The 13368-nt window shown below is 40.0% G+C and overlaps 2 protein-coding genes across 3 annotated transcripts; both read right to left on the bottom strand.

Moving 5' to 3' along the window:
- Positions 1–6083: 6083 nt before the first annotated feature.
- On the bottom strand, positions 6084–6830 carry LOC104454414 (uncharacterized protein At3g28850). The gene has a single exon (XM_039317968.1). It carries the CDS (start codon positions 6828–6830, stop codon positions 6084–6086), a length of 747 nt encoding a protein of 248 aa, XP_039173902.1.
- Positions 6831–7346: 516 nt separating this feature from the next.
- LOC104455911 (sister chromatid cohesion 1 protein 1) lies at positions 7347–13157 on the bottom strand. Of its 2 annotated transcripts, none has more exons than XM_039316793.1 (20): positions 12887–13157; positions 12740–12798; positions 12598–12642; positions 12481–12500; positions 12291–12367; positions 11894–12014; positions 10922–10997; positions 10754–10832; positions 10430–10542; positions 9870–9940; positions 9624–9779; positions 9245–9407; positions 9075–9157; positions 8805–8991; positions 8652–8730; positions 8320–8456; positions 8114–8198; positions 7909–8021; positions 7689–7782; positions 7347–7588 (listed from the first exon to the last, which is right to left on the bottom strand). In XM_039316793.1, exons 1-19 carry the CDS (start codon positions 12952–12954, stop codon positions 7700–7702), a joined length of 1815 nt encoding a protein of 604 aa, XP_039172727.1. In that variant the 5' UTR covers positions 12955–13157; the 3' UTR covers positions 7347–7588; positions 7689–7699. The 2 variants fall into 2 exon arrangements, with proteins under 2 accessions (XP_039172727.1, XP_010068917.1); XM_010070615.3 differs by having other exon boundaries at positions 9624–9776; positions 12887–13156.
- Positions 13158–13368: the final 211 nt, after the last annotated feature.

Raw genomic sequence — 13368 nt, forward strand, 5'->3', positions numbered from 1 at the left:
ATCGTATCCCTCCTATATTTGACTTTAATGCTATCTTGGCTAGGAATCAAACATGAGATGCGATAAAATGACTTCTATCCCAACTTCTAACCTATCTACCAAATGTAGCATTTATGCTTCTGGTTGTTTAATTTCAAACTCTTCTCTAGTTCAAATCGGTTTCATATGTTTTTTTGTGCTATTTTAGTTTGATTAGGTGTTTCATCCAACTCGAATTAAACTTGTGACATCCAGAATTTTCTATATTTGGTAATAATATTTATAATAATTTTCCAAGATTGTAGTTGCCTAGAATGTATTGCTTTGAGATTAAATTGATAAATGTATTTTAATAATCTAAAGTGAGGTTAATTGATTTATTGTCGCGGTGGTTGTAAGAAGAGATTGGCATGCTTTGAATTGCATATATATTAACTTTCAAGTTTTAAATTCACCAAATTGTGGTTTTACTAAAGCATCCAACATTTTCCACTAATAATTTTAGTGAGTTAAAAATATTTTTTTTTTCTGATTTATCAGTGCCTGAAACATGCATTGGCTCCTTGTTTATTGCTAATTTACTATATATTTTGGTAACCTAACAAAATCTATTCTGAAAACCAAGCTGAGTCATTCATCCCTCTTTAATTTATATCACGTCTCTTCATTTTCCATCAATAGTTTCAAAACACATGATCTTAGTGACATTGAATTCAGTCTAGCCCAGATAACATACATTACATTACATATTTCAACCTTAGTCCATTAATTTCTTGATGACTCATTCGATTTACCTAGCTAACAGTAGAGGTGTTAAATGGGTTGTGCAACCCATTTATGAACCCATTTATGGTTAAATGAGTCATTAATGGGTCAAGCTTTATCTTATAAAACATCCATAATAAGTTTTAATGGGTAAACACTAAAATATATGGGTTTTAAATGGGTCAGCTCTTTGACCCGTTTATGACCCATTTATTAACTCATTTTTCACTCAAAATCTCATTATCTCTCTTTTCTTCTCTTTAACTTTATAATTTTTTTTATAAAAACTGAAATTATAATCATTTTTCTTTTTCTTTTTTCTTTCTTCTTTTTCTTCCTTCGGTCACCGGCACGGCGATGGTCGGCGACCGACCAGGCGGAGCCTCGAGCTCGCCAAATCTAGCGAGGCGAGGCCTCGCCGACGCTCGGGCGAGCCTCGAGCTCGAGCTCGCTGGATCTCGCGGCGAAGGCCTCGCCCGACGTCCGGCGAGGCTCGAGCCTCAAGCTCGCCGGATCCGGCGAGGCGGAGGCCTCACCAACATCCGTGAGGCCCGAGCCTCGCCGATCGGGCGAGACTCGAACTCGCCGGCGTTGGGCGAGGCTCCAACCTCGCCCCGGATCCGGCGAGGGGCGAGCTTGCGCTCGCCGGCGCCGACAAGCTAGGCGAGCCGCCCGCCTATGGCCGGTCGCGGCCCTCGTCGTGGCCGGCGGCCGGCCAAAGAAGAGGAAGAATAAAAAGAAAAAAAAAAAAAGAAAAGAGAAAAAGAAAATTAAAATTTTATTTAAAAAAAAATTAAAAATTAATTTTTTAAAAAACTAAAAATAAAAAAATTAATTTTTAAAAATAAAAAATAATTAAAATTGATTTTTTTAAATAATTATTTTTAAAATTTGTATTGTATAAAATCATGTTAGCAATACCATTTTAAAGTATATATATAAGCTTTTTAATGTTTCGTTAAATAGGTCGGGTATGGGTTGAGTATAGGTCGGATCGGGTATGGGTCAAAAAATTTGCACTACAATAAATGGGTTATAAACGGGTTAAATGGGTCGATTTGGGTCGGACCATTTATGACCCGACAAACCCGACCCGACCCACCCGTTTAACGGGTCTAGCTAACAGCACTTTCTCAAAATATCTCATTTTTAGCTGTTCTAACATTTTTACTCAAGGTTATTGTTACTTTAACCTTGGTTATTTGTCCAAATAAACCAAATGTGGCCATATGTGATATTTTTGTCACATCTCCACCAATTCTTATCATTTATCTTCTTAACTCAAGGTCATTATCACTTTTAACCTTGGTCTTCTAAGTTCATTTCCCTTTGCCTATAAATAGCTCTTCTTATGTCTTCAAGAATTTCAACTTGCTCTTGCCAAGAAAGAAAGATGAGACCTCCCATCACTTTTCTCTTCTATTTTCACTTTCCGATCTTTCAATTTTAAAGCAAGGATTCATACTTATATTGTTGAAGCTGAAAAATACTATCTTTTAAGAATTGCAAGGTGATTTGATGAACTTTATCCTCTTCTCAATCTACTTTTGTAAAAGATTAAAAGTTGTCATCCTATATTCTTGCTTATCTTACTTTAAAGTTGGTTAAAGCTTTGAGTTAGAGCTAAATGAAAACTCTAGGGACTAAGCTAAACTTTTACTTAGCATTGTTGACTTGATTGATGTTTTATTAATTTAGTTTGTATTTGATATTAGGTGTAAGCAGCCTTATCTATGGCGTGTTGAGATGTTGCGATGATTTGACTTATGTTGATGAGTATTTACATGCGAAAGATATGTGCGATTGATTTTCGCAAAGTGTGTTACCATGTTGTGTGTTAAACTGGGCATGATGAAACTGGACTTGGAAAGGATACTTGGGGTTATATCCACCTATTGAGTATAGCCACATACCTCTTATATCCATTAGTCGGATATAACCATTTACTATTCATATCTATTTGCCGAGTATAATCACTTACTGCTCATGTTGATTTGCTAAGTATATCTATTTGCTTGAATATATTCACTTACTAAGTATATCCATTTGCCTGAGTATATACACTTGTCTGAGTATATATGCTTGCATGAATATACCCACTTGCCAAATAATCCACTTATCATTAGTTGAAAATCTATTTGTCGAATCCATTTGCTGATTTTTTAAATATCTTATTATTGTTTGTGTGAGAAATGAAAGAACGTAAGCATGTCTTCACTTACTAGTGCGATTACTGATAGGGTTACTGTAAGTGTATTTCGGAAGTGATTTGCATGAAAAGATGTTATGTACTGAATGTTGATTCTTGAAATGAATGTTGCTTTCATTGTTGATATGATGGAGTTTATATGATTACAATGTTATCATGTACATTATTGCGAGGTGATTAAATATGAAAAGTGTCATGAAAAATATTATGAAAAAGTAATTTCAGTTGCCTACATATTAGTGGCGATGATGCCTCAAAATTAAAATGATTCATGTGTTGGGATGCCTAGGGTGTGTTCAAGATGCCTCAAAGTGGAGATGTCTCATATGTCGGGATGAAATGATATGCTAATAACGAATATGATGCATGTTTATGTGTATGTATAAATGCATATATTCACATATTTCTATTAATGAATTAATTGGTGAAAATAATATACTACGCAATATGTTATGTGAATTTGCTTACATTATGTAGTGTTGCTAATGATTTTCTCAACATGTCATGATAAAAAAAGATAATTCATTTACTCTTGCATTCGTCATAAATGGTTATTTTGTTTTGTTTTGAATTCATGTTGTTTGTACCAAGTTAAGTGGTAAGATGATCTCTTACCTTAGACTTAAAAATTTCATTTACTAGGCTTCGACTTATCCCTTAATTTTTTGGATTTATAGGTTGGATCACCTTCCACTATTATGGTTTGGAGTTCTTGTGTGTTTTGAGTTTGAATACCATGCTGCTCAAATTGGTGGTAGTATGCACAAAGTGTAGTTCCATCGCATGGGTCGATGAGGAGTTTGTTTGACCAGTCAAAGGTTTTGATGGTCCCTTAGTTTCAAAGGATGGTTTGTCGATGGGCGAGGTGGTCGATTTATAGAGAATAACTTGACTTTCATATAGGCAAGTTTTTAGTGGAGGAGTGGCATAATAATTTTAGATGACTTGAACCTTCACATGACTTTTGGTATTACATGTGTTGGTAACTAGTGGTACTAGTATAAAGAAGCAAATATATAAAACTAAACTTGTGTGATTTCATATAAGGGACATAGTGAAAACTTCATTGTGCTCTTGCATGCTAAATATAATTACAAGTTATATTCAAAAGGAATATATGTCACATGTGACATTCTAGATGTTAGAGAATTGAATTGTGCTCACCATAAAAATACACCTACTAATGGGAGGCCATTAAAGCTTGTTAGTAAAAAGCTTCACATGGAGAAAAAATTAAGTAGCACAATAAAGTAGAAACCAATGAAACTAATCTTTCTAAAGAAAAAAAAAAGAGTAGAAACTGATAATGCTATTTGAAGTTTACTTTCCATTTAAGATTATCCCATATCGAACGAACCAAAGATTTCATATAAGAGGTGTTGTGAAAATTTTATTGTCCTCTTACACACTAAATGTAATTACTGAGTTATATTCGGAAAGGAAATATGTTGGTTGTGATAATCTGGACGTTAAAGAACTGAACCATGCTCATCACCAAAAAAAGAAAAAAAACTAATAATGGGAGGCCATTAAATTTTGTTGGTAAAAAGCTTCAAATAGAGAAAAAATTGAGTATCTAATGCTAAAGCAGAAACTAATCTTTCTAGCAGAAATAAAAGTAGAAACTAATAATATTTTATCAAGTTTACTTTCCATTCAACCAATATCCCATTTTAAGCGAACGAAAGATTCCATATAGGGGATGTTGTGAAAATTGTATTGTGCTCTTGTATGCCAAATAAATAACGAGTTATATTCAAAAAGGTTATGTGTCGCACGTGATGTTCTAGACTTCAAAGAACTGAATTATGCTGATCACAAAAATGCACCTAATAATCAAGGCTATTAAAGCTCGTTGGTAAAAAGCTTCACATTGAGAAAGTATTAAGTATCTGGTGCTAAAGTAGAAACTAATCTTTCTAGTAGAAAAAAGAGTAGGAACTGATTTGAATGCTATTCAAAGTCCACTTTCCATTCAAGAATATTCCATAGCCTTGTCTATGTTAGTATTATCTTCTTTCAAGATCTTAGTTTTCTCATTTTCAGGCTCATATATGGAAGTAATTTTATGTATGGCTAATATTACGAAAAATTTCAAATTAGTACATGTGTGACAAATTCACCCAAACTAAAATTTTGACTTAAAAAAGCTCAAACTGATATATTTTTGACAATTTATCATTAATTAATTTCTATTAAATGTTATCGTTAAATTGCTAAATTAGATTACTCATGTCAGCTGATAAGTGGACCGGTTTGAGGTTTTGCCTTCCATTTGTCATAGATGTATAAATTTGTGATTTTTTTTTTATATTAATATGATTTAACGAAAACTAATGGATGATAAAATGTATTGGTTTAGGGTTTTCGGTAGTAAAAAAAATTAATTTGAAGTAAATTTATCACGGTACATCGGTTTGAGGTTTTTGATGATCAAAAAAATATTTTAAGATAAATTTATCCCAGTGTATTAGTTATAGGTTTTTCTTAATATTAATCATGTTACGTATCGGCCAATAGGCCCAATACCAATCTCATATTTCCAATTCAAGTTGATTGTTGCCTGTTGCTTGACACGACTATCATCTGCTCATTGGGAGTGATGGAGTCAAACAAGATCGAAGAGTCGAAAATTGTTAGTGGCGTCGAAATCGTTTTTCGGTCCGATTAAACTCGAGTGATGGGTTCCAGAGTCAAACCAAATCGAATGGTTGAGAATCGATAATAGCATTTTTGGTCCAATTGAACTTGAGGAATGGGTTCTGGGGTCGAACCCAAATCAAAGAGTCAAGAATGTTAGTAGCGTCGGAAATCATTTTTGGTCCGATTGAACACGAAGGATGGGTTCCGAAATCCGGAATTCAAGGTGTCCGTTGTTCATAAACTTGACCCGACAGCCACCGGTAACATAAGCTCCTAGAGTATGTACAAATTAGAAGGAAACAAATTGGAGAGTCGCGCAGAGAATACAACCAAAACATTCAACCACTATCCTTCTTCTCCATCTTATTCTAACGACAGAAACCATCACGGTCACTCAATTTTGATTCACAATTGTCTATGATAATCTGGGGATAATCCACGATCCTAGTCCCGGGTTCCATCTGCGATTTCAGGCTTTGCGAACTGATCAGTAAGAGGAGCAAGAGGGGCATCTGATGAGGCCGTTCACGTTGCAGGCCTTGCAGCTCTTGAACCCCTGCTTGTCCGAGTAGATCTTGCGGCTCCCGCTGCACCGCTCGCACACCACGTACCTCAGCCCTCCGCAGGCGCCGCAGGCGCCGCGCCCCACCGCCGGGGACGCGCCGCCGGCGACCAGCGCCCTCAGCTCCCCGCTCTCGTGCAGCTTCCGGACCTCCTCCGCCCCGCCCAGGAGCCGCCCGCCCACTAGGACGCAGGGGAGGTACAGCCTCCTGCGGCCCAGGATGCCCTGCACCTCCGCCACGAACCTGGAGTCCATCGACAGGTCGCGCTCGTCCACGGGGACGTGGAGGCCGCGGAGGATGGACCGGACGGCGCGGCAGTCCTCGAAGGTCTTGCGGACCACGCGGAGGCTGGTGAAGTAGACTACGATGGCGGGCTTATCCTTGTCGGAGGAGCCGAGGCGGTGTTTGGGCTTGGGAGACGAGGGAGGGGAGGAGAGGTAGTGGTGGCGGGTGGTGGGCGACGACGGGGCGGAATTGCGGTGGGCCCAGCTGGAGATCCGGACCCGGTGGAAAATGGAGGGGCTCCTGGGGGGCTCGGGTCTGGATCCAGTTTCGGGCTTGGCCTCTTCGGTGCAGAGGTCCTGGATGTCCTTGAAGGACGAGCAAGAGAAGCTCCTTGACCTTGATCTGGTTGATGATGGTGAGCTGTTGATCCTCCTGAGTGGCCACATGACACAGAGAAAGAGAGAGAGAGAGAGAGGATTTTGAGGGCTAAGGTCGAATTTGAAGGAGAGAAGGGTAAATGGGTGTAGAAAAAGGATTTATAAAAAAGGCGAGATAAAAAGGGTGAGTTGGGCTTTGGTTTCAATGAAAATAAATGCTTGTGTCTTGTTTTTAGGCATAAATTATTTGGGCATTTGGGGACATCCTCTGTCAGAGTGAATTTTTTGTCAATTCATTTACTTCCCCAGGCGACGATGATTTCTTGCTTAATCTGACAAATTCATTTGGGGTTTGACCCTGTTTAACTCCTTGAAGTTGTCAGCACTTGGGATTTCGGAACCCCGCTCGAAACCTGTCAGAGGGTGACGCCTCCGTTTCGATTTCTTTATGACTGAAAACGATGAAAATGTGGGATGAAGCAGAGACATTCGTCGGGGTCCGAGATTGGTTACATCCTATTCAGACAGCTTCCCCGCTGTTTTGCCTTTCTGCAGCAAGGTCGCATTGAGGAAAATGGTCCGATGTTAGCGCCGATTAATGCATTTGAAATTAGTGACGTAGCTAAAAATCTTGTGATGTCAATTAATAGCCGGAGCTACATGAGAACTCCCAGAAGAGAGTAGGATTAAATTCAAGACAGGAAATATCAAATAGATATCGCACTTCAAGAAAGAGAAGCTCAGTCTAAGAGTTGCCCACTGTCATCAAAATAGGCCGTCGTCCCGAAGAAAAATTTAGGACATGTTCAGGTCCGCCTTGTTTCAATCTGTAGGAAACGGAGAAGGTTTCTCAGTTTAGCTCTTGCATAACGTTCCGGCAAGAAGAGCAGGAAAAGTAGAAAGAGTTTTCACGCGGGAAATGTGGACCTTAAGTGGAATCACATTTTCGCTCCTCGAGAAATGAGTATATCTCCATAAGGCACCCTTTGTTCAACTCCGAGCATATCACGAGTCGCAAGAACTGCATCAACAAATCAGCTGATTAATCTTGGTATCTTGGTCTTGCGGGTTTGAAATAAGCTGTAAGCCAGTGAATCGTGAGCGTTTCATTGACCGAAAGCGATTAGATCATTGCATGGACAAGTACCGCAAGTCTGATAGAAGAGCGTGGCTGCTCCTTTTCGGCTCATCCCAGTGGCGAGGTGGTTCAGGGATTCTTCCTTGGGGGCCCCGGGAGTCTCAAAATGCTCTTTCATCTGGCTGCAGCCATTAAGAGAGGGTACGGTAGACCTTGATTATGCCAAGGAAAAGTAAACTTTGAGCAGATAGATTGAGAAGATTTTGCAACATACGTGCGGATAGTATCTGTAAGCTTGTCAACAGGAGGACTCCTGATTGGGCGTTGGGTTTGTGTTGGTCCAGTTTCCACCAGCAGTTCTGCAGGAGACGCTCAAGAAAGAGAACACTTAAGAAGGTCGCCCACTTGCCGTGCGTCTCTAAGTAATCGACAATATGACATGACTGTGCACTTTCTCTTTGATATCAATGGGATACCTACCGGGTGTTTGGCCGTCTTCAGGCAGCCTTGATAACTTGAAGTTGGGACCCCCGTTTAACCATGAATTTTCCTCAGCTACAGGTTCGAGGCCACTACTGCTGTTTCTAGATGAAGAAAAGGGCCGCTTCTTGCTGGATCTATTAGGTACAATGATGTCGATCCATATGATCAATTATTTGTTCAGTAAATGAGACAAACTAATAAGATGCAAGATAGAACCAACTAGTTCCACGATAGTATTAATTTGCTCTCATGAGAAAATTTGATTCCTGCCTGTAAATCTTTGTGCACTATCCAAAGCACTCTTAGGAAAGATGCATATTCTCACTAACCGTCCGGAGTTGACTTCCACATTGTGTGCTATGAAGTTGTGTCCAGAAGCTGAGCTTGGTATGGATCTTACATCATCCCCTGTAATACCATATGCAAAGAGATTTTTGCTTGTTCTCCGCAATATGTGATACATCCCAATACGTAAGCATTACCTGAATTTCCTGGGGTTACCAGTGGGTCCGGATCTGCTGCCGCTGTCTTGTTGTGGATGAGATTGTTTCTAAATCCTTCCATGAAAATTTCCGGGGGCATTTCCCGATTTTCAAAATTATTCCGCAGCTTCTCTATGGAGACATCTTGTGAATGTGGGTTGACCTCCACGTGTAGATCTTCGAAAGGCTTCACAATCAAATATTTCATCAGACGGAGTCCAGACACACACATTGCAATCAGGTACTCCAGTAAAAAGATGAGAGGCATACCCGTGCCCCTAAATCTTGATAATATGCTCTCTCTGGGGGGGATGACGATGATGGTTCTGGTGGCAAGGGCGGGGATGTTCTTCCTGTGGAGAACGGTTATTATTTTGAACTGGGGTTGCACTCTATCAAGCACGACAAATTGCTATAAAAGAGGCTTGCCAAAGGCTGACCAGAAGGTGAGTCATGGGGAGGCTGGATACTTCTCGTCCACAGCTCCATGAGAGGAGGAGGATAATAGATGCTTCTATTTTCATTCAGTAAACCACATGCTAGTACTATTGGTGGTAGCTCCATGAGATGAGCGATCTTCATGCTGTTCATCACACATGTACGCTGCAAGAAAATGCATCTCGGAATTGTCTCATCAGAGTTTTTTTATTGTTACTGTTTAACATAAAAGGCTGAAAGCTGAAACTCCTAACATGGATGTCCCTCCAAATTTAGTCATCCAACCCTCCAAGCACCCAGCGGAAGGGACAGGTTAGTTCACAAAAATTGCTTGACTCGGCCATGTAGTCCTGCGTTGGACCCAAAAGGAGAAGCACTAACCTTTCTCTTTCTTCCTCTTTTTGAGACAATGCTTGAAGAGTTTTGCAGCCATAATTGGTATATATTTCCAGGGATGATTGTCTGTTCGTAGTCCATGGCAAAAGGTTCTGCTCTTCTAGCTTTCCTTTTGGCTTGTCCCTGTCTCTGCTTATCCTGCTTCATTCGCACCTTTATCATTATCAGTGAACTCTAAATTGTCTTTACTTCTATAGGAGAAAAGGTTACTTTGGTAAGTTAACTAGTGACCTGATGAGGAAACTTGATATCATCAGTTTCCTGATTTATTTGGCTTTCTGGATGTTGATTTTGAACTTCCTCTGTGCCAGGAAGCGCAATAGTCAATTTATGTAAGGTGTTTTCGCTAAAAATTCAATACTTTAATTTCGAAAAGAAATCCAAGTAGAACCGTGTGCATCTTAATATATGTCTCTAACACCGAAGGCCATCTGCAATGCATGCTCAGTGCTTTATCGGACGTGACTCAGAAATTAAAGGAAATGAATATGAATCTGTTCGTATCACTGTGTCAAATGCTTAAGGATAAAATCATAGAGCTACTCATATGATCATATCATGAATCTATTAGCTACTTAATAATTCAGAGGAATATACTGCTTCATCAATTGCTATATGGGGATGGGCAACGTGGTGCACCCTGAAGGATCTCTGTCAAGTAAAGTTTCTTTCACATAGATCTAAATTTGGTTCTCGGGTAGTAGAAATCAAATAATTGCCGAGCAGTTCTAGCTTCATGTACACTTGCCTCCATTCAGTAAACAGAAAACTTAAGTGATTGTGCTGCAAACCTCTCGGAGCATCATCAGGCAATGGTGGTGAGAGTACAAGAGTACTTGGCATGTGTGCATCCTCTCCTGAAGCAAAATTTGCCTGAGTCTCGTCCTCTCCCTCTATATCAAACCTGTCAATTACACGGTATTGCAATGCAAAACTAGATGCTTGTGATGGTGTGTTAAGCAAACAGGATATTCCATCACAAATACAATGTGAAGTTTAGAAACGAGATATTCCATCTCAATTACAAGATAGCCTTTCTCTTAGAAGTAGACCAAAGAAAGATATAGATCTAATATTAGAGTTCTCATCCTTTGAGGTTAGAGTGCTCTTATTACCTTTCAAAGTGATTAAATAGTTCTCTATCAGCCTGATAAGGATCAAAATGATCGAATAAGGTTATATTTGCTGCGTCAGCTGTGAAAATGGAGAACTGATGATGTTAATCTGACCGATACGGATAAAAGAGGAAAAGCTGGATAAAGATGATGGGGTTGATCACAAACCTTGATGATAGTTTTGATTTTGGTCCACATTCCTTTCATTGTCATTCATGCAGGTCTCGTCAACATTATCTAGTCGCTGCAATACCGAAAATTAAGCAGAAGAGCCATGGCCATGAGAAATTGGGCATATTCAACATTCCACATATAAGTTGTGCACTTTTCTTGTGAACGATACCTAAGGTTGCCAGGTAACTTCAAGAATTTGTCATTAGCTTAGGTGTTTCTCTAGCTTTGAATCCTTGCTTAATTTATAAATATGAAACTCAAACACTGTCAAACTCAAGCACATGACAGTTAAAGCTACTTTTCACAAAAGATCATCATCCAAACATTGGACAAGTCTTGAACATAGAATGAAGTATTCAATAAATGGCATTCCCATTGTTCAATGTACTCATCTTCCTGCTAATTCTTCAATAAAGCATGTGATGATTGTGCTAGTGAAGAATTTACCTTTCTCTAGAATCATCGCCTTAACTAGCTAGCATTTCCAAAACTGACGACTGTTGAAGAGTCCATTTGTAAGGTGATCACTCAGGCTCATTATCGTACTCAAATACCAATAAGTCACACATGTCTCGCTATTTTTATCTATATCTGCTATTGCAAGAACGCCTACCCTCGATATCGACCAAATTATTGCCTTCCCTATTCTAGTTCTGCTGATGTTTTAACCGAAAACCAAATTTAACTATCATAATAATGTTTTTCATTTCAATCCGGTACGCTCCAAATCCTCTTGTAGATGATATCCATAGTACAACCACAAACGAATCACGGAGAGAGCGATGTCATGAGGACAGTACAGAAGTGGAAATGCCAAACGGTTTTCTGAGATCATCATCAGATGAGATGGCCACAAAAAGAAAAAAATGAACCACCAAATCGTACTATCAACGGCAGTCACTACATACAAAAGGCATTCTCAACATATCACAACAAGATCAAAGAACATCAAATTGCGCAAATTACCATAGCAAAGTACGCCGTGTGTTGGAAACCCATGGTGGCCGTGGCATAGGAGAAATGGAGGGGTTGCTCGATACCACTGATCTCTGTCTCCTGGTTATCTGGCAGAGTAACCGCTTCTCTCCTACACATGTAGAAACGCCATGAACTTCTCTCTTCAACAAAATTAATTTGACCAGCTTGCCCTCGTCCCACTGTTTCTGCTTAATCTTTTTTGGGCTATTAAAATGGCGTTGTGGGAAATTATAGCTTTCTAAAATGACACAAAAGATGCGGATTCGGACTAAATGCCGATCCTACAAACACTCTTTAGGTTACACCTACGAAACATGAAATGAATCGAGTCTAGATCGAAGGGAACCGGTCGGCACAAAAATCACGCGGAGCAAGCCCAACTCACTTGGCCTGAGTTTTTCCCTTGGGTAGGATCGTTGGATCTGGAACAGATTTAACCTTCCAAGCCTCGTTTATCTCAACCTAATACCACCAAAAAATTCATGGTCTACAGACGAACGCAAGGATAAGAAATAGAAAAAAAAAGCTTGTGAAGTCGAGGTGGGTGTGGGTTTTTGATCGAGTCATGATCGTACCAGGAAACGAGTGACGTCGTCTGCAAATCATTCCCAACATCAAGAAACGGCGTTACTCATTTCTCTTTTTCTCAAATTATGAAGAAATCCATAGCAAGAGAGGAACTGGAAGCTTACCATAGAGGAGTTTCACTTTCCGCTCATAGACAATCACCACTCCACCTGTGAGAGACAATAACGAATCAGGCGTTCCATTCGACGGAACATGCAAACCGGGATGAAGAAGGAAACCAGAAAACAACGGGCGGAATTCAAATACCCATCAGAATTCCGGAAAGTCTGAGCGCCATCGGGATGGACGGATTCAAGATCTCCTCGCTGAAGAGTAAAAAGAAGAACGGACGCTTCAGTGACTCCACGAATGCAACATCGGCACGCTGAAAGTACGAGAAATGTCTGTCCGTACCATATCTGGATGATGTCGAGCTTGTTAAGCTTCCTCCGGTTTATTTTCGCATGCATAGTCGCGGCCATCCTTCATCAACCCAAACATTCATCAAAATCACAGAATCAGAACGCCTTTTTTCTCAGTAAAATCATAGAGACTGAGACTATGTGATCGCGTCATTCGTTCGCCGGCCTGAGTTACCGCGCTATTTCAGGACACTCTGTATGTAGCGGGAGAATCAGGTGTATCGAAGTTGACGTAAAACAGAGAAAGAATGCCACATCGGAAATCAGCGTTCGCACACGCGTCGCTCTCCTTTGAATAGAGAGAGAAACCCGAAGATCACTGCAGAAGTTACGCCAGCACTCTCAGCAAAGCCTACAAGAGCAGGGTCATCGTCCGGAATTGAAATCGTCGCTACTGATGGCAGAGCAGCGACGGAGACTCGACAACTCAAAAGAACAAAACCATTACGTGTTTCTCGGTATTACAAGCCGATG

Source organism: Eucalyptus grandis, chromosome 7 (genome assembly GCF_016545825.1).
Source record: "Eucalyptus grandis isolate ANBG69807.140 chromosome 7, ASM1654582v1, whole genome shotgun sequence".
In the NCBI taxonomy this organism is placed as follows: Eukaryota; Viridiplantae; Streptophyta; class Magnoliopsida; order Myrtales; family Myrtaceae; genus Eucalyptus; species Eucalyptus grandis.